Source organism: Brienomyrus brachyistius, chromosome 11, assembly GCF_023856365.1.
Source record: "Brienomyrus brachyistius isolate T26 chromosome 11, BBRACH_0.4, whole genome shotgun sequence".
NCBI classification, from domain to species: domain Eukaryota; kingdom Metazoa; phylum Chordata; class Actinopteri; order Osteoglossiformes; family Mormyridae; genus Brienomyrus; species Brienomyrus brachyistius.
In genome coordinates, this window is record NC_064543.1 from 6,727,087 (window position 1) to 6,751,646 (window position 24,560).

The 24,560-nt window shown below is 46.3% G+C and overlaps 1 protein-coding gene and 1 long non-coding RNA gene across 4 annotated transcripts; one reads left to right on the forward strand and one right to left on the reverse strand.

The window, feature by feature from the left end:
- Window positions 1-410: 410 nt before the first annotated feature.
- Window positions 411-22,463, forward strand: il16 (interleukin 16). 3 transcript variants are annotated; one of them, XM_049031257.1, is made up of 23 exons: window positions 411-798; window positions 4,500-4,900; window positions 6,778-6,908; window positions 7,356-7,488; window positions 8,802-8,939; window positions 9,028-9,145; window positions 9,499-9,647; window positions 10,181-10,297; window positions 10,398-10,512; window positions 10,866-10,939; window positions 11,084-11,300; window positions 11,549-11,666; window positions 11,745-11,877; window positions 11,992-12,079; window positions 12,379-12,857; window positions 13,385-13,441; window positions 14,087-14,201; window positions 14,453-15,740; window positions 16,171-16,354; window positions 17,529-17,630; window positions 17,883-18,126; window positions 18,478-18,606; window positions 20,185-22,463. In XM_049031257.1, the coding sequence occupies exons 1-23, from the start codon at window positions 786-788 to the stop codon at window positions 20,337-20,339; spliced, it is 4,698 nt and encodes a 1,565-aa protein (XP_048887214.1). In that variant the 5' UTR covers window positions 411-785; the 3' UTR covers window positions 20,340-22,463. The 3 variants fall into 3 exon arrangements, with proteins under 3 accessions (XP_048887214.1, XP_048887213.1, XP_048887215.1); XM_049031256.1 differs by lacking the exon at window positions 411-798 and adding an exon at window positions 2,085-2,130; XM_049031258.1 differs by lacking the exons at window positions 411-798; window positions 13,385-13,441 and adding an exon at window positions 2,085-2,130.
- Window positions 6,421-9,083, reverse strand: LOC125751868 (uncharacterized). The gene is made up of 3 exons (XR_007400800.1): window positions 8,960-9,083; window positions 8,193-8,255; window positions 6,421-7,550 (listed from the first exon to the last, which is right to left on the reverse strand). It is a non-coding gene; the product is annotated as an uncharacterized LOC125751868 (long non-coding RNA).
- Window positions 22,464-24,560: the final 2,097 nt, after the last annotated feature.

Consider the following 24,560-nt stretch of genomic DNA (forward strand, 5'->3'; position numbering starts at 1 on the left):
TCTTTCCACCGCTTGTCATGATCAGGGCTGTGGGAGGAGGCCTGGAACCCATATCAGGTTCCAGAGGGCACAAGACTGGGGTTCACCCTGGCAGGGATGCCATGTTTTGGACCAGAGCAATGCTAATGTTAATGATAACATTCCTTCATAAGAACAAGCAAGTCAATGTGAAACACACACACGTAACAGAACACATGAAGAACTCGCGGAAGCCCCGGGCCAAAGTGTGACAAACTGAAAAGATTTTTTGCTGCCAGGTCGATGTTTAACGATCCCCAACAATCACCAAAGGAACAGTTATAAACTCACACAGCCCGACATAACTGCAAAGGGCATAAAGTCGTGCAGGCAGACATGCAACATAAAGAGCGCATTCATTCTCAGCCCCGCAGATGTACGCTTGCCGATTGCCCTCCGACGATCACGTAAAGAGAGCAGCCTTATTAGGCACGAAGTAGGTGTGAGGTCACACAAGTTCTCAGGGAAAAGCGAAGTGGCTTTTCTTACTCTGCGTTTGCCAGACAGGAAAAAAGGCTCCTGCTCTGCAGCTTTCAGCGTCCTCTGTGCTCCCAGCTGCCTGGGAGTTAGGGAGGCGGTAGTCACAAGTGTCCAATCTAAATCATCGAAACTTTCTGGCACTTGGTTCAAAAGAAAAAAAAATCTGTACTGAGGAGCAAAGACTCCTGAAGTCACAGTAGGTCTGACCTCAGGTTAGAAATGGTCTGAAGAGCGATTTTAACTGGACGTCCTCTGAATCCCTGGCTGGACACTGTAACCTAAGAAGGATGATCGATATCCGTAAGTGACTTCATCTTATTGCCTCTTTGAACGGCCTGCTGGAATATGTTACATAATGTCAATTCCTGTGCTTCTCCTGCTGGCTTAATGTCTTAAGAGTACAAGCTGACAGCATTTTGTTGTCCTTCCCTGTAGAAATAGAATCCTGGTCACTCGAAAGACTTTTCATAACCAGATAACTTACCTGAAGAGCCTGGCATCCATGCAGAGCCCGGAGATCTCGCAGAGGTTTTAGCTGTGGTAATGTGTGTAGGTTCAGTCACACGGGCTAAGTACGTGAAAAACGTGCACCTTGGCGTGTGCATGTGTGGGGTTTGAGAAGATGGGATTTTGTACAGGGGCAGGCTGGGCAGAGGATGTAACTCCTTATAAAACAACAGCATGGAAAGGTGCCACCACTGAAGACCTGCTGAGAGAAGCCATATGTGGAAAGTAAACCCTGAATGGGGAACTGGAAGACTGCTTAATAAAATGGGTCAGACTCGCCGCACCCTCTGAAATATCCACCTGGGCTCATTCTGCACGCACGTAGTTCCCCTGGGGTATTGTGAGAACCCCCCCCCCCACTCCACAACCAAGTCTCCTACTGCTCTGTGTCAAGGGACAGGGCAGTGTGTGAGAATCTGGGCTTGTGAACTTACTGCGGATGGTCAGATGAAGTGTTTGTATTAGTCAGAACTCCCTGTATTACCCTTATACAAATACTGTGGGCATTTAAAGGGGGGCGGTTTCTGTTTGCTGCCCGACAAATGCTTCTGATTACAGAACATGCCTGGATTAAAGAGCCATGGAGAGAAGTTGGGACTGATGAAAGAGAGAATAAGAACTTATAATATGACTCTTTTTTAACAAAATATTAGCAAATCTAAGATTTTTTTTTCCCGATGCAACATTTCATCCAAACTGATTACAGTAAAGCTGAGCAAATGCTGGATTCAGAACAATATTTGCAAAATTCTGACGCAGATCCCCAAGCTCTCGGCTCAGAAAGCATTTGCTAATGGTCTGTTTTTTTCTCCTCCTCATTGGATGACTATCTAGTTTGTTAGTTTATTTTGATATTTTTAGCCATTAGTAATAATTATCCATTATTATCCTTTAGACAATAAATGACAGTCAGATGAATCTTTGCTGTTTCCTCTATGTAAGGAATATTAGATTAAGGGATCATCTGACAGATTTCGGGGGTTAAGATCAGACAAAGGATCCTGCAACGTGAGAGTGACAAACAGAGGGAGAAAACAAAATGTTACAAATTAGCCACCATAGCTACTTCTGCAGTCCTCACTGCAGGTCTGTCCATGAAGTTGGGCTCGTCCGCTCATTGCCAAGGTGGGCTGAAGGCAGGAAATGTGTTTTGCGTGTTCTCTTATTTTGGGACCTGGCAAAAAGCTTTTAAAACAAAACAATATTACTGCTGTGTGCCATTACATCAATACTAGAATGTTCAGGAAAGTTGGAGTCACATGGCAGCACATGGTAGGACTTAGACTGAACCGAGAATGAGGAGTGTCCGGCCAGACTTGTAGGGGGTCACGGCCGGGGAAGGGAGGGCACTCCATAAACTGGACAGGCAGGGAGTTTCCCCCTCATGGAGATCCCATCGCGTGCAGCTGACATGCGCCCCAGTGTGAGGACTTACCTTGCGCCACACTCGACTGCCATGTGTGACATCCGACTCGGTGAGGTGTAACCAGAGGAAATGAAACAAACAGGCATACAAATAAATAAGAACTGTTTATAACAGCTAAGAGAGTTACCAGAAGAGTTTGTGTCATCTGATTTTAGCCTGTGATTAGATTTAGTTGGAGTGTTTTGTAGAGCAGTGGAACAGAGACGACTCACGTATGTTCCTGTTTGTTTTATATGACAGAAGTACAGACAGGACACAGACATATTCCTGCTCGGTTTGTACAACAGGGACGCGGACAGGACACAGACATATTCCTGCTCGGTTTGTACAACAGGGACGCGGACAGGACACAGACATATTCCTGCTCGGCTTGTACAACAGGGACACGGACAGGACACAGACATATTCCTGCTCGGCTTGTACAACAGGGACACGGACAGGACACAGACATATTCCTGCTCGGCTTGTACAACAGGGACACGGACAGGACACAGACATATTCCTGCTCGGCTTGTACAACAGAGACACGGACAGGACACAGACATATTCCTGTTTGTTTTGATCCCAGCAGCGTTAGCCAGGATTCAAGCAATCATGCTCAGTTTTAACAACACTCCCCTATTCACTGTAAACAGACTCATCTGACACTAGAGTATGGCCGACACTCTCTGTCCAACGGCCAGGCTTACATCTGACTAGATAATCATCCCCCCCTCCCCCATCGCACCATGGCTCTGTAATTTTCACCCAACAGCAAAGGCATTTGCTGGCATTTGAAAGCAAGCAACACGCTTCCCTGCCAGGCCAAATAGAAAGGGGTGTCATGTAGGTGGCGTCTTGGACACGAGGCCGTGCAGACTCAGGTGACATAACACTCCTCTCCTGGTTGTAACCCTGTGTCAAACAGGAGTGTGGTGTTAATAATCACAGTAAGGAAGGAATTAATTCAAATACTAAAATAAAACCCTGCAGGCTATTAGTTTTTTTAGTAAGGACAGCAGCCTGTTCCCATTCTAACTGCTGCACCTCTAAATTGCTCTCCCTTCGGGCCGAAGACAAACTGAGATATATGAAGTATATAGGTAATGTGGGACAGGTGATCATTTAGTGCTCATGTTTTGAGTAAGAAACTATCAAATACATTTTTAGGATGAGAAGTAAGTGAACGCAGCATCATGAAAGTATAAGTGTGTTACATGTTATGAACCGTCCTGTTGCTTTAGCATTCGACATAATGCACTTTCTAATAAATAAATAAATAATCTGAATTTTACAAAAACATTGAACAGAATGTGAAAACTACTTTAATGGAGGTAAATTAGCTGACCTCCACATTTTGATTTATTTCTAATTACATGGGTGTTTAACTAGTCCTTCTCTCACACATTAGCTGTGTCCAGATTCATAGGTCTGCATCTTTCGAAGGATGTGGTCTAGTAAAGCGTAGCCATTGCAGGTTGTGTTCTTTGAAGGTTGACGAGAAAGCGATGTCCAGTGGGTTGGTCTGGTCGTCACCATCTTACCCTTCAGTCACAAAGCGCTGCTCCTATCGATTACACAACCACTTATCGGGACACACCCACTTATTGGGACACACCCACTTATCGGGACACACCCACTTATCGGGACACACCCACTTATCGGGACACACCCACTTATCGGGACACACCCACTTCACCCCTGTGCAGTAAATCTTGGGATATGTTGGGCTATGAAGGATCCATAGGAGCCAAACATCGGACAATGGATGTGATGTTGAGTTGAGGTCCATTCCTCTAAAAAAGTGGAAAACAGTCTTGTGTGAATTTGCTTTTCCTGATATAATTGTCAGCTATCACAGCAAACGTATCCTTGGGGCAATCTGACTGATAAGGTAGATGTTGCACACCGTGAGCAGGCTGCACATCGCCTTGAGAGAGGACTCAAACCCAAGTCATAAGGCAAAGTTCCTTTTTATTTTTTCTCAGGCCATGGAAAGAAAAGAGCTTTTATCTAGTCATTGCCTCAGCACTTTCTCAGAACACTTATGAAACAGGATTCCTAACTGAATTTCCTAATTGCCTCGCAGAACGGCCCTCCCCATTAGCCGGCTGCGGGGGGAGAGCTCCATGCGCACACATGCCTCTCAGAATCGCCCACCACCCGCGGAAGGCGAATGGCCCGGACAGGAGGATGGAGCCGCAGGGGGGCGCGGGGAAGGCTGGCCAGCGCTCCTGGAAGCTCGCTTCCATCTCCAGGTCCCTGATCCTGTGCCGTTCGGTGACCAGCGACGACAGCAGCAGCCCGGAGGAAAAGTACAGCCAACCGGGGGCAGGGAGAGGGGACGGGGGGAGGCAGCGGTGGGACTGTCAGGAAGCTGCCTTGCACGCCAGCACCCGGTCGGCCTCCCCGAGGATTCCACCACGAGGCAGCCCTACCGTGACCTCTGGGGGCCCACAAGAGATCTCCAAACGGACCTTCTCCTTTAAGGTACCGCTGGTTGTTCACTCAGACATTCACATATCTTTCGGCTCTAACGATGATGTTTCCTTGTGCATTGAATGGCAGAAATTGATCTACATTTTGTAAATTGCACTCACCTGCCGAAACTGATCAATTTCAATTAAAAATAACCTCCTGGTAGTAGAAATGTGGAAAAAATGTGAATTTAAAAGACGACACAGAGTGATTTTTCTCTGTAAAACTGCTTTCAGATTTTGTACGACTTGAAAAAATGAATTAATTTCATTCAATATACTGCCATAATTCACTCTATGTTCACCAGAATGTCAATCAAGCAAATCAAAAATATTTAAATGAAAAGTGACCCTGAATATATCTCGGTTCTTGTAAAAAATACTGTTTGAAATGGAACGAGGCAAAACAGGAGACAGATAATGAAGACAATGAAAAACAACGGCATACAGATGAAATGTTAGAGAATTAACAGCTAAGTGTACGGCTGAGTTTTCCAGAGTGCCTCTCGGCTGACTCTGGCCAGCTGATCATGCATATATTAAAATGATTTACTATTATGGATGAGAACTATATGAGACAGTAATAGATAAAACATGTTCACTTAATGCCCCCGAGGTGAACTGCAATGAATCTCAGTTTTCCTATAGCATGGAACCTCATACCCGCCATTCTGTCCCTCTGTGCTTGCGATTCTCTTTAAATTGAATCAGGTCACAAGCCCTCGGAGCTCCAGAGCTGTCTAAAGCACCCTGGCCCCTTCAGAAAAGATGTTTCTGTTCAGACCATGTGACTTAGACCAGTATGAGAGGCACGATGGCATTCTGTTAGCTAGCAGATTTTCTTACTCCCAAAACATCGGGCCTTAACCACAGTTGCAGCATACAGTGGATTAAAAGAGTAACACAGTGGACCAACTGTCAGAGTGTGTGCACAGAACATGACAGAGTACGTGAGTTTGGATTTAAGAGGCTGAATTTATGAATGACAATCAATCATGCCACTCCTAAATTGGCAAGATGCCTATGTGTCTACCGGAATACTTATTCCTAGGAAACAGCCACGTAACTATAAAGGAAGAGGACAGTTTAATATCCGCTGTAACCAGCCAAGTATAAAAATGTATGTTCTCATTTTATGCTTTGTGAGCTACGAACACCAAATGCATTTGTCGACAAAATAATGTAGTATTATGCTATTACTTATGTATTAATTAATCAAACAAACCAAGTCTTAGTTACATACAGATCTCATGTTCATTCATCATTAATGAATTGGGTGCATCTTTTATATCAAGCAGTTATTATATTTGTTACTGTATCTGTTAATTCTGTGAACCTTTGTGAACTAATGAAGGAACTAATGAAGGAACAAGTAATGAATAACACATGTGAAATAATGATCTCATGTTTGTTCCCCATTAATGAATCATGACGCATCTTTTATTCCAAGAAGTTGTTATATTTCTTACTATATGTCTTAATTCTGTAATTTTTTTATGAACTACTGAAGGAACGAGTAATGAGTGACAAAAGTTAAATACCAATCTCATATTTATTCATCATTAATGAACCATGACGCGTCTTTTACTATATTTGTACATGATTTGTACTTCAGTAGTAACAGAGTGACTATTAAGTACTTGTGACCCCTCAAGTAAAGAGTAACCCATTTGTCTAACCGGCACTCCCAGTTTAATGAGCTTCGCTTTTCCATTTCTGGCTCCAACATGCTGCTCTGAAGCTCTGGATTCTGGTCAGATGAAAGTGTGCTGTTTACGGGCTTAGTTAGCCATTCGGACTCTTGTTAGTGGGAGGGCTTGATTTTTTCATAAAGAAAACATTTACCCCTCACAGAGGCTCCTTTGTAACTCTGATGATATCCCAACACAGAGGAGCAGTATCTGGAGAATGTGTGTGGCTGGTGAAGAAGGCCCAGGAACCCATACTGGCCATCATAACACCCTGCCTGCTGAAAGAGGCCTTACTGTACACTGCACCAAAAACGGAGGGGCGCTGCACAGGTAAAGACTCATTGTCACTCGGAGGAAAGTTTTTATAGCGATCGATCGCTGTCTATGTGTGTTGGGCAGAGGTACAATATTCAGAAATGTATCAGCCAGAGTTGGTCAATTCCACAGGTGACATACGCGGCTGCCTAAGGCACCGCCTTCTCAGGGGGCGCTGGCTTGCCAGCCAATTTCACTTACCCTCAGACAGGGGGCGCTGGCGATGATGCTCCCCTAGGGTGCCACATTGCTAGGACTGGTACAGTACTGGCCTCAGCATAAATTTGCTTTATTCGCAAAGTTTTGTGAAACTGTTTCTTTTTTATATAATGCATATAATGTACATTTTGAATGTCCAGAAAATGTGCATTATTTATTCCTGCAGCATGGGGTCACCTAGGTTACACAAAAATACAGCGTGAGCAGCTGATGGTGCATGTGTGGTGTTGCTCTAAACTGCAGGGACAGTTACCTCCAGCCGGGAGCCGATCCCCTTCTAGCCAATGGGAAGCTCCGTGGCGGACGTGCCGAGGTGGAGGAAGAGCCAGCAGTGGGGTCACGTGCCAGGGCATCTCACACGCTGGCATGCAGTGAGGTAAGGCATGCGTGAGCCCCTCACCTCCACAGCGTCCTCCAATTCACCCACCCTGGGGGCTCCTAAAACAGGCTAATAGTTACTCCACCCACTCACTGTAAAACATCACCATAAATGCACCACCCAGTGTCTCAGCATTAATAAAAGGATAATCTCTATATGCAAAAAGATCTCCACTTTTTCCTCAGACTACATCTATGGAGGTGAATTTTCTTCTGACACCAAGCTCCTAGGAGAAATACTTCTGCTGTTTTTTTTTCCTCCCTGCCCCCCCCCTCATAAAAATTTCATACATTTAGTGATTTATAGCAAATAAATGAAAGTCTCCCCATTCCCCCCAACTCAATGCGGTTGGTAAGTGAGGATGTAGCTCTGGATTGTACTGTGTATGTCTGTTCCTATTCTTAAAGCTTAGTTCCAGCTCAGGAATTCATACGACGGTCTAATGGCTCTCGTCCCAATGTTGTTGTGTTCTGGAACCTTCTGCTAGGTGGCTGACTGCACCCCCTAATACTGCCAATACGACGTAAATAGAGACAGACAGACAGGCTGACTTACAGACAAACAGAGATACTATATTGATCTGGGAGGAAACTGCAGATGTTGACTATAAACGTAGCCTCTGCAGGAGAAGGGAACATCCAGGCGAGGAGAGAAAGAAAGAAAAATGCCGAGGCATGTGACTAATGTGGACTCAGCCGTACCTCGATTGTTTCCACAGTGCCGGCTTGACGGCGGCAAAAGGAACTGGCTCCGCTGCCTCAGCTCTGAGGAAAAACGGTCGTTAAGGAGACAAATTAAAAGCAGACAAAATAAAGTCACACGAACAAAAAGTCGCTAAGCATTGAATCCAAATCTCAGAAGTGAAATGCAGCTCGCATCCATCCATCCATTTTCCAAACCGCTTATCCTATTGGGTCGCGGGGGGTCCGGAGCCTATCCCGAAATCAATGGGCACGAGGCAGGGAACAACCCAGGATGGGGGGCCAGCCCATCGCAGGGCACACTCACACACCAGTCACTCACACATGCATTCCTATGGGCAATTTAGCAAGTCCAATTAGCCTCAGCATGTCTTTGGACTGTGGGGGGAAACCGGAGTACCCGGAAGAAACCCCACGACGACACGGGGAGAACATGCAAACTCCGCACACATGTGACCCAGGCGGAGACTCGAACCCGGGTCCCAGAGGTGTGAGGCGACAGTGCTAACCACTGCACCACCATGCCGCCCCGATGCAGCTCGCATAAATAATTGAAATACAAACAGTTATTTCTGTGCTCCATACACTTTTTCCTGATCCTAACCACAGGAGTCTTTGATGAGTGAAAATAGTACCACGCTGGTCAACAGTGGAGTCCCGTTAATGGCTCCTGCTGTGAGAGACGGAACACACATCCTCACCAGCTACGGTCGTAAGGAGCAAACTGGGAAAACGGTCACACTGAGGGTGAGTGTCGCCATCCTTACCAGGGCGGCCAGCAGCTGTCTAGGCAGACTTGTCTCACCAAGGCCTGGTGCTACTCTATTTCTCGAAGGACCCCATTGTGGAGGCCAGCTGTGGGGAGACTGGTCACAGCTGGGATGTGGAGAAGGCAGAGAAGGGTGACCAGGGGAACCAGTCTAACAGTCCGAAGACACAGTCTAATTCCACCAGTAAGTCGCATAGACACAAACAGCACCACAATTAAAAGGCAAATTTCCAAAAGTAACTCGATCCATGGGATGTTTTCGCTGAAAATTTTTGTTAGATTACATGAGGAGTGAGTCTTGGTTCCCATACCTGGAACATATGATGACGAAGCCTGACTTTAAATCATTTGCAATCTCATCTCAAAAACCACAAAAATGGACTGTGGGAGTTTTGGAAATTTCCTCTTAAATCGTTACTTACCTATTTTCTCCTCACCTAGCTCAAAAAACTGAAGAATCTGATGTAGACAGTCTGCACATGCTATCCATGCATTAATCGATTCATACTTCAAACTGTCTACACCCCCTTCTTTCAGCCGTCAGTCCCTACTGGATCGGCGACTTGGACACGTTGATTCTGAAGACTCCAGAGATCTCCCGTGGCCATCGCCAGGGGCACACTCGCTTTTACGGAAACAGGAAGTCCCTGTCTCAGCAGTTGGAATTTCCTCATGGATTTTCACAGGTAAGAAGTCTTTGAAGTTACCAACATCTTCTCCAAATACATCACATCGATGTCAACAGCAGGTATTCCCAGAAGTCCAGGTGTTTTCCCAGTTTGTTAGAGAGAAAAACTTTACTTATCAGTATTTATCATTTACTTATCCATCCATCCATCCATTTTCCAAACCACTTAACCTACTGGGTCATGGGGGGGGGGGGGTCCAGAGCCTATCCCAGAAGCAATGGGCACAAGGCAGGGAACAACCCAGGATGGGGGGCCAGCCCATCGCAGTCATTTACTTATCATTTGCGGATAATTCAAGCATGATTCCAACATCTTGCCAGGAATAGCAATGTCTCTATTGCTAAGTAACCCACTTAAATCTCAATCTTTCAAAAATCGTCAGTTCTGTATAACAGTATATACTCTAGAAAGTTAACATCTGGTTAAACCTTGAGTGCCATATAGCGTTCCATAAGATTTTACAAGGCATTGAATGACTCCAGCAGAGACGTGTCCTGAGATGCTCCTACACTGTAACTGCGGATTTCTAGGCTGTTCCGAGACCCTCCCGCTCCTTGAGTTCGGCTCACCTGGTCCACCTCAGCAGCAGCGGCAGCATGCAAGCCTTCATCATCTGTAACGTCGTCCTGATGAAGGGTCAGGGAAAGGTAAGACCATAGCGTGCTCAAGGACAGAAAACCCCCATTGCTCAGAAGGTGCGCTGAACGTGCTCGGCAGTCACCGAGGATCCCTCTGTTCCCTGACAAGGGTTTGGGCTTCAGCATTGTCGGCGGGAAGGACAGCATATGTGGGCCCATGGGTATCTATGTCAAGACCATCTTTCCGGGTGGAGCAGCAGCAGCAGATGGCAGGCTGCAGGAAGGTACAGTGAAGAAGACCCGGGGTGTTTCTCAATATGTGTATTTGACCATAGTTGCCCGTTTGACACCATCTTCCATTGCCGAAGTTCAATAATCAAGAACGGAAGAACAGAGGCAGGTAAATCCCCGGTTGTCATTCTTGCCTGTCCGAAATATCGAGGATGCTTCAGTGGCGTCTGTGTCGATAAGAACAATCCCATGATTCAATGCAGCTCAAGTTCATTCTTGGGAGACAAGTTAGCGAGAATGCTCTTGCACAAGTATGATGTTTGCATTCTTGGTATTGATAAACAACCCTATTGTTGCTGTTCAACCTACTGTTCCCTCCCCCCCCCCCCTCATTTCTGTCATGCAGGAGATGAGATTCTGGAACTGAACGGCGAGTCTCTGCATGGCCTGACTCATGAAGACGCTTTGCATAAGTTCAAAGTGAGTGCGCCTTCGTTGATTTGGTCCTGGGCTTTTGTTGGGGATACCTGTCCATGGCATACATGTGTAAATGGCCACTGTACAGATTCTCTCAGCTCCACTGCCAAACGCAGCCACTTAGCAGCTACCTTTTTGTGTGCAAAGCAAATCAAGAAGGGCCTCCTGATGCTGGTGGTGCGGACGAGCCTGCGGCCCGGGGTGCTGTCCAGCCAGGCTCAGGCCGCCCAGCTCTGCCGTTCCCGGTCCCTCAGCTCCAGCACGGGGATCAGCAGGGCCAGCGCAGACATGAGTGACTGCAGCTTTACAGCCACGCCAGCCAAACCCCAGGACCGCATTGTGATGGAAATCTCACTGCAGAAAGGTCGCTGCCATCCAGTGGGGCAGAAATATTTCACAGGAGCCTTTAAACCAACAGCAGCACTCAAGTTTAAGGTCAAACATCACACAGCAACGTTTGAGGATGATGCTTTCACTATTATGTCATGATATTGCTTTCTCTCACATACTTAATAACGTCTTAATTTAGGTTGTATTTCATTATAGTCCTACTGTGACCCCTTTCAGGACAATTATATCTGTTTATCATGCCTCTGTCTTTGTGGCTTACAGAAGCCGGTGTGGGACTTGGAGTTGGACTCTGTTGTGTCCCGTCAGGGGAGGGCTGCCCTGGAATTTACATCCACACTCTCTCGCCGGGATCGGTAGCCCACATAGATGGGCGACTCAGGTAAGTGACTCCTCTGGCCAGGTCGAGATACGCGCAAAGGTCGACCCCCCTCTCAGCTGGCCACATTTCCCCATGAAGGTGCGGGGACAAGATCATGGAGATCAATGACACCGTGGTCTACAACATGACGCTGAACGAGGTCTACACGGTGCTGAGTCAGTGCAGCCCCGGTACGGTTCGGGTCCTCATCAGCCGGCACCCCGACCCCAAGGTATGTACCTCATGGACAATGTCACATGGTTCTCCATCACCAAAACCCTACAATCCAGGGTGTGATGGAAGCCTTTACTGATGGTATAATTGGTTCTTCTGGTACTTCATATAGGTCTCAGAGCAGCAGCTGAATGAGGCAATCGCTCAGGCTGTGGAGAGCAGCCGGATGAAGAGAGACAGGAGCCAATGGAGTATAGAAGGTAGAGAACCTCATATCTACCTGTGTGATTATTGTGTAATGGCATGAGTCACCCCTCGTGGGACATGAACACAATATATACTGCGTGCTTAAAACCACTGGCAAGTCAAATGCAAAGCTTTTCTGTAAAGCCACAACTAACGATTCCTTCTTGGCTTGAAAGCAGTCATACTTGGGTCTTGTCTGCTGGTCCATTCCTTCCTTAAGCATTGTTTCTTTAGCATTTCTCCATGTGGCCACACCTGGACAGAGAGAGCTGTAGGTCTCCAGAGAGACTGATTATTCCTGGCATGTTGGCAGGTCTGAGGAGACCATCCCCCTGCTCCCACGGGAGGCTGAGATGTGAGAATTGTGTTGAAAGGAGCTTCTTGCAGCCTGGAGGCCGCCGGGTCCCAAAACTGATGACCCGCTCATGCAGTGACAGCACCTACAACTACCGCATGCTATGCAGCTCCTGCAGTCTGGTCCACAGCTACACGCAATCAGACCCCAAGGCCAGGGTCCACAGCATGGACATCCCACTGCCGGCGTCACCAGTATCAGGGTCCGGGTCCTGGCCTGACAGTAAACCACCTTCATACCAGGACTACAATGTTCCCCTTAGCTCCTCTGACACAGTCCACAGTCTTCACCCATTAGACTTGAGGATCAGGAGCTCGAAGACTCTAGGATCTGACCCCACAAGCCCCACCCAGACTCAACTGGACAGATTTGACTCACAGGGATCCAGCAGAGATTCCCTGGACGATGCCTGGCCTCGTCCCCAATCAACATGCCAGGTGTGATCTTTCTTCTGCCACACAGATTAATATTCAACTTCAGTTTGTAAAGTGATAAAAATCTACATGCAGGGAACAGTACATTTGTAATCAGGAAGCTCAGCACTGTCTGCTGTAGTTCAAATGTTAGCATCTGCAAAAATAATCTGTAAAAAAATTAATTAGGCATGAATTAAGCGTGCCTCATCATTTAAAGTTTGGCTCATTTTTAAGTTTTTGTAAGTGTGAAGTACAGGACTGCCACTTCCTGAACTCTGTACAAAGCAGTGTTTTGTGAAACAGCTGTATTTCACTTTCAAAACTAAATAGTTAAAAGCTTTATTTGAAACAAAACTCTTAAAACCGAATGTGTGTGGGTGGTCTGAACAGCTCAATCCAGCATTTTACCAGAAACTCTTACACAATCCTGACATTTGAGTCAAATCAATTGCTCTCATTCACTCTAAGAACAGCAACTGACAAATGAATGGATTGTTTTACAATGTTTTTTATACTGAAAATTGTCTTTTTTCTCCATATGCCTCTAGTTTTTTTGCAGTATTTACATGGCTTTAAGAAAGATTCCAGAATTGCTATTTAAACATGTATGTTGAACTATTTCTCTCTTGTGTCTGAGCTGGTGAGCTTTGTGCATGGGGCTAACACTGGAGATGCACTTATCCAGAAGTGCATTATTTACAATGCAGCATTTATACAGCAATTCATCTCATGCAACTCGTGCGTCATTTTCTGCGCAAGTACATCAGCTTTTTTCCAATTACAACCTGGTCAAATTGTTTACCTACATTTCTATCAAATCACTAAATCTAAGTCACAGACCAAATGAAAAAAACAAATCAAAATGGCCACCGTTGTTGTATAATTTCATTTTGCATATCAGTTGCAGCGTACATATTTAAATATTGTGGTTTTCACATAACTAAATGGCTTTTGCAGTATGAGCAAGATGTGGCTGTCACGATCATTCGTGCACACATGACCATGACATTTTGAATGCTTTGTACGTGGAAAGTGACCATCTAAGTGATTCCCCCAGCACAGCGAGGTGTCTGCATGCTTGGTATGAAAAATGCCTCAGCTTGCACTGCTGAATCCACAGGGGGATTGATGCAATTTGTGTCCGTCGCCAGTAATGCATGTCAGATTAAAGCCGACCGGATGCGTTGCTCGTACCTTCTGCGGTTGCTGCAAATGGAGCCAGAGTGCTTTGTTTCCTGTTTCTGTTACAGGAAGCAGTCGGCGGGCTGGCTGAGACACCGAGGGCGACACACACAAGTCCCTTAGCTGTCCTTGCAGCTTCAGAGGCGACAGATCTCTCCTCCAGAGGAGACAGCAAGCACAAAGGTAGGACTGATGTTTAACGATGAGATCCTGGAATACATGGCGTCTGATTTGCTGTGATGGTCTCCTGGAAAAAAAAATGCTCAAAAAAAGGAAATCGTATCTTTCTGTAAAAAGTAAAACGTTGCTTTCATATGAATAATATTTAGCTTTTGGAGGCTGTAGTAGAGTGGACAGTAGAGTGGATAAATTATCCAACATTCCAGTTAAGAAGAGGTAGAGTAAATGTTGTTTTCTGTGCCTGTTGTTGGCAGGTCTTAAGCCTGCCCTTCACGTGTGCTCCCAGAGTAAGAGGCCTCTGTTGAGGAGGCAGGCCTGTGTGGAGCTACACCAGGACAGCCAAGCACAGGAGCCCCAGGTGAAGGTGACCCCCTACATCGGGACAACGCACAGCCCAGCCGCCATGAGTGAGGAGAATGGGATGGCAGACGTCAATGGTCCCGCCTTGCCTGAGAGCAGTGAGGCGGACCAGGACCTCAGTACAGCGAAGGCGGATGAATCGTTGAGTGTGAAAAAGGGTCCGCCTGTGGCACCCAAGCCCACCTGGACTCGGAAGAGCCTGGTAGGGAGGCTACAGGCAGAATCCAGCAGAGTTTCTGATAAGAAGCTCCCTGATGTGGGAAGGACTTTCGGGGTGAGCTTGAGAAGCACCTCAGCATCGGCTAATCTGTCCTTCAAACAAAAGATCCACTCATTCGAGTCCTTCTCTAGTTCAGAGGGACCAGAAAGGGGCAGCCGACGTCTTGCTTCTTCCACATCGTTGCCTTTAGCAGAGAAATCGCGCCCTTGCAACACAGGAAGTGGGCCAAGCAGCAGATCTACAGTGGCTAACTCAGTCAATGAGCACAGGGCCTCCCCGTCTGTTCCCACACAGCTGGTCTCTGACTGTCCTCCAGGAGACACCGCCACGGCAAGAAGGCATTCTGCTGTTTCCAAAGTCATATCCAGCTCAGAAGAGACCATTCCAGAGGAAACATCTCAAGAAGCTCCAGCTCCAACAGCAACTTCTCCAGAAGAACCTGCTCCATCAGAGAATTCTACAGACAGAATTTCTTCAGCGACAACAGCTCCAAAGGCGTCTTTCACAGAGGCATTTACTCCAGAAACAGCTTCTCCAGATGAGCCTGTTCCAGAGGCAGATCAAGTCTCCATTTCAGCTCCAGAGCCTAAGGTTGAAAGCTTGAAGGATGACGTCTTGGACAGGCCTTTGTCATCCAAGGAGTCCATTGCGATCGCCAAGCAGCAGAATCTGCGGACAAGAAGCCTGCCACTGACGACTCCTGAGCTCTCCACGGAGGCCTCCACCACCCGGCTGTTTGATAATGAAAGTCTGGGGAAGATCTTGTCTTTCAGCAACAAGGTGTCGCACGCGTTGATCCGCTCAATGCGCTCCCTACCTCAGTCCCCGTGCTTCCGCCTTGGAAACCCTTGGAGCCAAACTCCAGGATCCCCTCTGACCAAGACAGACGAGGACCCTTCAACTACGGAAACCGCCCCCTTCTCCCCTGGAGCTGACTGCAGTGAAAAGGGGTTCTCTGTAAGGTATGTGGGTTTTTTTTCTCGAGAACGGTTTTGAGTGCCTTGAATTCAGTTGCATTGCCACTACACACTGGCTGCTTTGACAGATATGGTGTGCAGCCATTGGGGTGGAAACAGTGTAGCGAACGAGGAAGATGGTTTCTCAGATTCGAGAAAAAGCCACAGTGGAGTTGGCAACATGATAGCACCGGTACTTAGAGGAAGTTTCTGCAAGATTTCAAGGGCAGCTTCCTGTGAACTTCCTGTTCAGAAAGCTGAACCATTGCAAGCGTTCTGTCAAACACAGAGAGATTTGTCCATTAAAGACTTTCAAACAGAGCCGATTTATCTGAAGCAAAAGCAAGTTTGATTAGTATCTGTAATTCATCTGTATTACTCCAATATCCTTGGGTGGGGAAGATAACTAGCTCACTTGAGTGTCCCCCCCCCCCAGTCTGGCGGAGCTCCGTGAGTGCACCATAAAGTGGGAAAGCGACACCTGCGAAGATGGCAACTGGGAGAGAACCTTGCCGAGCTCCTCGACCAACTGTGCCCAGTCGGTCATCTCTGTCATCCTGCCCGAGGAGATCGAAAGGATGATCCAAGAGGTTGAGGCCCTGGATGAGGAGACCCTGAAGGTCAGTCATGGTCTCCATACAGTAGCAGTGATCAAGCTTCTTGACCGATACCCCTAAACTGCGTACACCTGGGAGCTGGCGATTAGTGGTTATGAACCTGGATGTATAATCTGAACATGGCTGGTTTAAGACCCAAACCTTCAGCACGTTATTTAACCTAATCGAATATCTAGTTATACATATCAGTAAAACATGTAAACTACTATGGATAAAATGAGCCACTTACCAACTATGGAGCAGATCAGGTTTATACACCCTGATCAAAGGTATAGCAGCAGGTCCAACACCTTAACCGTGACGTTAGCTCAGTATCAGCTACAGAAGAAGCCAGTGCCCTTTGGATCACCATGGAAACCTCCCTTTACCTCGCAGAATGACAGCTGCTCTCACCACTTAAGTAACTGCACTTCAAGATAACATCTGTGTTTCCTGTGTCACAATCATTTGTTTCTTCACCTCATGAAGTAACAGGCCTTGGACTGAGAGATGAGAACGTCTCAGATTTAGTTTCCGAGCACTTAAGGCTGTATTCGGCCCTTCAGAATGGGCATAAACTTCCCTTTCGCGCTAAACCCACAAACGCCCAGGTGGGGGCAGCTAAGAGCTACCGGCTTTGCTTGGTGGCCTCATCTTTGATTTGTACTTATATCCGGCACATTGCAAGCCACACTGATGTTAGTATTTAAGCTGCAGAAATATATATATATATATATATATTTAGACTACCATCTAAATTTTGGAGACTTGAATTCTTTTGCCGGAGGACACACAGAGCGGCGAGCTGGAGTCACCAAGCGGACTGCGAGCTCTGGGGGGGGCAGCTACTTCATCCCTGAAGCTCCGGCCCGGTGATGGCAGTGGGCAACAGGGCAGATCCGGCCATCTGGCCACATTAACATCAGTGACCAGAATTACTCAGATAGACAAAGGCTTCAAGCTCTTCATTAGTGCGGAATGTGCCTGTGTGTGCATTATTACGTTTATATTAGACATACATAAAAGCTATATGAAGGAATATAAAAGTTATACGTAGGATAAAAGCTGAAACATCACTGAAGGTGCATGAGCCACTTAAGAGGAGGTGTCAAATTTAGTGTTTAGTATAATTCAAGGCTGAAGAGTATTTGCATGGTCAATTGGTGATAAATTACCTGTTTGGTCTCCCCCCACCCAGCAATTTGAAGATATCCAAGTTGTGATTTTACACAAAGAAGAGGGGGCTGGCCTGGGTTTCAGCATCGCCGGGGGTGTGGACTGTGAGAACAAAGAAACCATTGTGAGTAGCCTTCTATTAAAAAAAAAATATATATATATACTACCCAAAATAGCACAGATAAAGTTTGCAATTGTGAAAGTCAAAGTCAACCACTCCTTAGGACTATAAGCATTACAAACATTAGTGTACATTTAGATGCTTAGCTTCTGCTTTTACCTGAGCAGATGTTGATCTGTTGCCTTATTTGGGCTTTGGCGGTTCCTTGGTGATCTGAGGCTGAGCTGTGGTACCCCCCCCCCCCCCCCCGGTCAGGTTCACAAGGTGTTCCCCAGCGGACTGGCGGCTCAGGAGGGCACGATAGAGAAGGGGGACGAGGTGCTCTCCGTCAACGGGCAGACTCTGAAGAACTTGAACCATGCCGATGCCACAGCCATCCTCCGGCAGGCCAGGACGATGAAGCAAGCCGTAGTGGTCATCTGCAAGGCTGGAGAGGGCGAGGCAGGAGCTGGGCTCTCCAGCGACGCGGCCGGCGGTGGCCCAGACCAGAGCGGAGCTGGTAAGTGTGGGGGAGAGTCTGAGCTGCTGCCAGATGAGGGCAATCAGGAGCCGAATCGAAAGCATCACTATCATACATAAAGCTCCTTTGGCAAACAGTAGATGGTATCTTGGGCTTAAAGTCATTCCTGTGAAAATAGCGTGGAGGAGTGGACAGAAAGGGTTTGTGGGTAATATTAATGTTCTCTGGAGATATTTGATCAGTAAACTAAGAGAGGCATACAGCTTCAGCAGTATGTAATGGTGGTCAATGTTCACAAATGTGGCAACAATGTGACTGCAGAATATTCCAGGTCACTGGGCCCTGGGAGTGGGGTTAATGGAAAAACGTCCTCTGGGTTTGCATTTGCAGACGAAGGTGGCGGCGAGATCCTAACCGTCCAGCTAGAGAAGAGTGCAGGGGGCGTGGGCTTCAGCCTTGAAGGAGGCAAGGGCTCAATCAACGGAGACAGACCCCTGCTGGTGAACAGGATCTTTAAAGGTACACAGCGACGGCCCTAAGCACTCAGAACAAGCCAGAACTGAGAGGGCCAGATCTGAGAGGGCCAGAACTGAGAGGGCCAGAACTGAGAGGGCCAGAACTGAGAGGGCCAGATCTGAGAGGGCCAGATCTGAGAGGGCCAGAACTGAGAGGGCCAGATCTGAGAGGGCCAGAACTGAGAGGGCCAGAACTGAGAGGGCCAGATCTGAGAGGCCCAATTCTGAGAGGGCCAGATCTGAGAGGGCCAGATCTGAGAGGGTCAAATCTGAGAGGGCCAGAACTGAGAGGGCCAAATCTGAGAGGACCAATTCTGAGAGGGCCAGATCTGAGAGGGCCAGATCTGAGAGGGCCAGATCTGAGAGGGTCAAATCTGAGAGGGCCAGATCTGAGAGGGTCAAATCTGAGAGGGCCAGAACTGAGAGGGCCAGAACTGAGAGGGCCAGATCTGAGAGGGCCAGATCTGAGAGGGCCAGAACTGAGAGGGCCAGATCTGAGAGGGCCAGAACTGAGAGGGCCAAATCTGAGAGGGCCAATTCTGAGAGGGCCAGATCTGAGCTTCCCATGATAGTAGGGGGCATTTTTTATTTTATTTTATGATTATTTTCATATCCCATGAAAGCTACAATAATTGACTTATTAGATTTTACTATGTATTTATCATTAATCCAAAGAAATATCTGTCGTCAAAAATCTATTCATCTTCATACTTGAAAACAAAGGTGGATAGTTCAGGTCCAGAAAGTAAAATTCCAAACCAAGATTTTATTTCAATCAAGTACTGTAGTTGACAACTCTGTGACTTAACTGGTTGGTGTTTAAACCAGATACTGGTGTGTAATATCTAAGACAGGAAACAAACCCTCAGGAAGCCAGTGTTTCATGGTCAACCACTTGCAGAAACTTAGCGACTAAGATATCCTGCAATGATACAAGGCAGCTTGTCACATGCAGGCTAGCTAGCTAATCGCACCTAGCCATCAAGCTACAACAGACACTGCCAGAACAGCGCCACACCTGTAACAAACAGCCAGAGGACGGATTGATCGTTCTGCTCTTAGTACCTTCAATGGATAAAAAAAAAACACAGTAATTGTAGAGACTTTGAAATCAAAAACTGAAAACATGCCATTGTTCTTCGGACCCTGTGGTATGCAGTTTGTGTAAAAAAACAGACCTTTGGCAAAGATATTACAAGTTCACATTTTAAAGAGGTGCTCTGTGGCAGAACCTCAATAAAGCTTGAAAAACGATGTACCTCCCGTTTAATATTGGCTGTCTGCGCGAATAAACTGGTACTGTAGCTATGCAAATAATATAACTTTATGCAAAGAACCACAAGATTAATGTTTGTCTTATAAGGGTAATCATGACTGCTTGTTTAAGCTGTTAAACAGCATGCGCTGCACTTTTCAAAATTACGCAGAGTAGTGGTGCAGAGCCGGCATCTCTAGCCAAGTGTTACGGACACCAGGACAGGCCAGAAACTCACCACACTCATCACACTGCAGCTCTGTTTTTGTAGACAGGGGTCAGAGCATAGCTGGTCCAAGCTCATCACCGTGTGCCTGCTCTCCTCAGACCTAAGCTGCATCCAACTAGGCGACGAGATCCAGCAGGTGCAGGACACGTCTCTGCTGGGTCTACCACGGTTTGAGGCCTGGAGCATCATCAAGGCTCTGCCCGATGGGCCCTTCACAGCCATCATCAGGAGGAAGGGGGGCGAGATGGGCTGAGAGAGCACCGTGTGGGTCGCACCAAGCAAGACCTCACAAGGAAGCCTGTCCTGTGTGACACGTACGGCTTGGCCCTCCAGCGAGGGAGGGGTCTTCTCTTCATTATCGTAGGAACGGTTTCTGAACCCTAGAAGGTATAAGGAAGTTCAAGTCTGTTTACACTTTTTACAAATCAAATCAGGGAAAACCATATTTTTTTTTTTTTTGGAATTTATGGAAGGACTGCAAAAACAGAAAATCATTGCATTGTATCCATATACATATATGATAAGTAATAAAAAATGAACAGGATTATGCAAAATAAACAGTTAGTCCAATGCATCATATTTGCATACATGTTCCATGTATGATTTTGGTTTTTTTAAATTAACACAATCCAGAACTCATTCAGCATAAAAAACCTACACAACAATAACAGAAATGAGGTCACATGTAGGCCTGTGAGCGTAGCTGAGAGACAATGCCAGATCACACCAATATCACTGCTCATTTGGCCAGATGCCAAATAGCATTTTGCTCAACCTTTCACTCCTGCAAGAATTTAGAGGTAAAGCTAAGTATATAAATGTGTCTTATTTTGTATAGGTCAGATATTTAGGCTGAAAGAGGAAGTGGAATATATAGTCGTGAAAAAATTAGGACCCCCATTAAATATTTAGTTCTTAATTAAGAAATATCAATGTAATAACATCACCTATGCAGAAACAATAAAGAAATGCAGTTATTTAACAAAATTAATTAACTAAGATGCCAATTTCAACTGAGGAAAAAGTTACGTCACCTAATGCATAATCGCTAGTATGTCCCCTTGACTGAAATAAGCTAATTAGACGTTTCCTAAACACATCTGTAAATCTTTGACAACGACTGGCAGAAAGTTTTCCCCACTCTCCAGTACAGAATTCCTTAAGCTGTGTGATGTTTGAAAGATGTCTCACATGCACAGCCCACTTCAACTTACCCCACAGCTTCTCAATAGGATTCAGATCTGGGCTTTGACTCGGCTACTCCAGCACTCCTCATTCCTTTCTTCTATACTATTCCTTGGTAGATTTGCATGTGTGATTGATGTGTTGCATGGTCCACGCACTCTTCAGCTTCAACTTCTGGACAGACAATCTCACATTGTCCTCGAAGACCCTCTGACACGATGAAGACTTCATAGTGGGTTCTATGATGGTGAGCCGGCCAGGTTCTGCTGCAGCAAAGCAGCCCCAAACCTTGACATTTCCACCCCCAAGCTTCACAGCTGGTATGAGGTTCTTTTCCTCAAAAGCTGCCTTTGGTTTACGCCAAACATGTCCTCTGTTACTGTGACCAGATAATTCAGTTTTAGATACTTCTGCCCAAAGCAGGTTGTTCCTGAACTCCTGGTCTTTGTCTAAGGGAGTCTCTGGTGAACTTCAGTCTTGCTCTGTTATTTTTTTGATGGCAAGGGTTTCCTCCTTGCACACCTCTCATGTACGTCAAACTTGTGCAGTCTCTTTCTGATAGTAGATGCATGTACCTTGACATCAACTGTGGTAAGAGCTTCCTGTACGTCCCGTGATGACATTTTAGGATTTTTAGACTTCGTTCAGCATCTTGCAGTTTGCACTTGGGTGAACTTGCTAGGACGGCCTGACCTGGCCATGTTGGCAGTTGTTTTCAATGTTGTCCACTTGTAAATTATTTTCTGGACAGTTGAATGGCTGATTCCAAACCCCCTTGAGATCCTTTTATATCCTTCCCAGACTCATATGCATCTCTAAGCTTCTTTTTGAAGGCCTCAGAAAACTCTTTGAATCTCACCATGGTAATACCACTCACTTCAGCTAACTAGATGTCTGTGGTTTAAGTAAGACCGGCTCCACAAAAAAGCTCCGTAATGATGTTCTAATCATTTTCACCTCATGTGGTGTACCATAATCTGATTATAGGCATTTTAAATAGTAATGGCTGTGAGGGTGTCTTAACGTTTTCCTCAGTAGGAATTGCCATCTTAGTTATTTTCTTTTGTTAAATAAGTTTATGTTTCTTACTTTTGCATAAGTGATGCAATTACATCACTTTTATCTACAGATATCATTTGAGAGAAGATTCTATATTGATATGTTGATATTTCTTAATAAAGAACTAAATATATCATGAGGTGTCCTAATTTTTTCACATGGCAATATCCATCCATTTTCCAAACCGCTTATCCTACTGGGTCGCGGGTGGGAGCGGAACCTATCCCGGATGCAATGGGCACGAGGCAGGGAACAACCCAGGACAGGGGGCCAGCCCATCGCAGGGCACACTCACACACCATTCACGCACACATGCACACCTACGGGCAATTTAGCAACTCCAATTAGCCTCAGCATGTCTTGGGACTGTGGGGGGAAACCGGAGTACCCCGAGGAAACCCCACGACGACATGGGGAGAACATGCAAACTCCGCACACATGTGATCCAGGCGGAGACTCGAACCCGGGTCCCAGAGGTGTGAGACAACAGTGCTAACCACTGCACCACCATGCCGCCCACAGTTATCATACTTATGGTTATTGTTATGCCTCTAGAAATGAATGGAGAGTCCCATACAGATAGGAATATACAGATAGGAATATATGAATATATGTGTGTGTGTGTGTGTGTGTGTGTGTTAAAGGTCATGTCTGTTTAAGGAACCAGAGGAAACATGCAGCACTGAGCTCAAAAACTCCACAGAGGTTCAAATGCAAAAATTCAAAAATGCAAATTCAAAAAAATGTATTTTAAAAGCCGGGAATCTAAAGCAACTTCTCATTTTAATTCCAAAGATGCCATTTTTCTTTAAAAAAGAAACTCAGATTACACTGTCTAATGCGACTGTGAAACTCAAGAAAATATGTTTTGTTCTCAGGATAGTTACAAAAAAGCTGAAGACTGCGGCTAAATATCAGCCAGTACACGTCACACACTGGTGCCACCCAGGCACTGCAGTCACATGGCGTGTCCCTCCCCGAGTCACGATTCACAAACGGCTCTGTGGGTCACTGAGGTCACAGACTAATGTGGCTTTTTGCTGCGATATCCCACGCCTTCATAGCTGTATTCCAACAAACACGCCTGAAAGTTGTACAAATGATACGTAACATAGAGTTTACAGATGTTTGTCCACTTTAACATTCTTTAAAATGTTGTGGCACTGGTACATGAAAAACAGGACTGTGCATTTCTGCAAAGGTAAGTAAGATACTGTATATTCATGAGCACATAATGCGTCGCCTACAGGCTTCCAGCTGGTGCCTTTAATAGCGATCCCTGGATATTACCGCTGATAAAGAGGCACGGTGGACCAGTCACATCACTGCAGACAGTCTGGGGTCTGCATCGCGGCTTGGGAAATAAAAATGATTTAAAGGGTCAGGGCCGGAATGGCAATGTCCACAAGCAAAACATTGCCAGAAAGAGCCGCAGGCATCATGCGAACAGAGGAAACATTGAGTTACGATACACAGCATGAGTGTCTGCAAGAGTCTCCACTGCACTGGGACGACATCTGGTGCTCTGGGTGATGCCTCACTCATAATTAAGCAGTCCTCTGCTGCCCCCTGTACATCATTATCCACAGGGAAGGACTCAAAAGAGAAAACCTCCAAAAGAAATGGAATATACAGGGGCCACCTCTGATTTAATGGTGCCATTGCCTGGCTAACACAACACCTGGGAGGACATTAAACCGAAAGTGTCTGGATAAGTAACAGCCCTGTACACCGAGACATACACAGAAATGTGAGACAGGCTAACGCCTCCTAGCTAAGGTGCCTCTGCCTCACGCCAGCAAAGGGCTCCTGAGAGAAGCAGCCATGAAGTAAGAGAAGGAGGGTAACTTTCGATGTCAGAAAGGTCAGAGGCCCCTGGGCTAATTGAGTTTTTTTTGAGACCTGCCCCCACTATTTTCTACAGTGGCGTAGTTGTCCCCCCAGGGGGATTGGGGCCGATGGTAAACTTTGTCTGGGGCAGGTCCACAGCCAGAAATAAATTTGGGGTGTGTGTGTGTGTAAGAGAAGGTGTATATTCTGCTGACTGGGGAGGTGGGGGCCGGTCTCTAATGGAGACATCACCGGGGAGCATCATCTGTGCTCAGATCCCCGCAGAACGAATGCCATTCGGTCCCGTCATATTCGAGAGGAGCCCGACATTTCTACGGCTGATATCTCTAAAGCTAGGCAACTCCCAGCAGAATAACCTAGATGGATAGATAGCACTAAA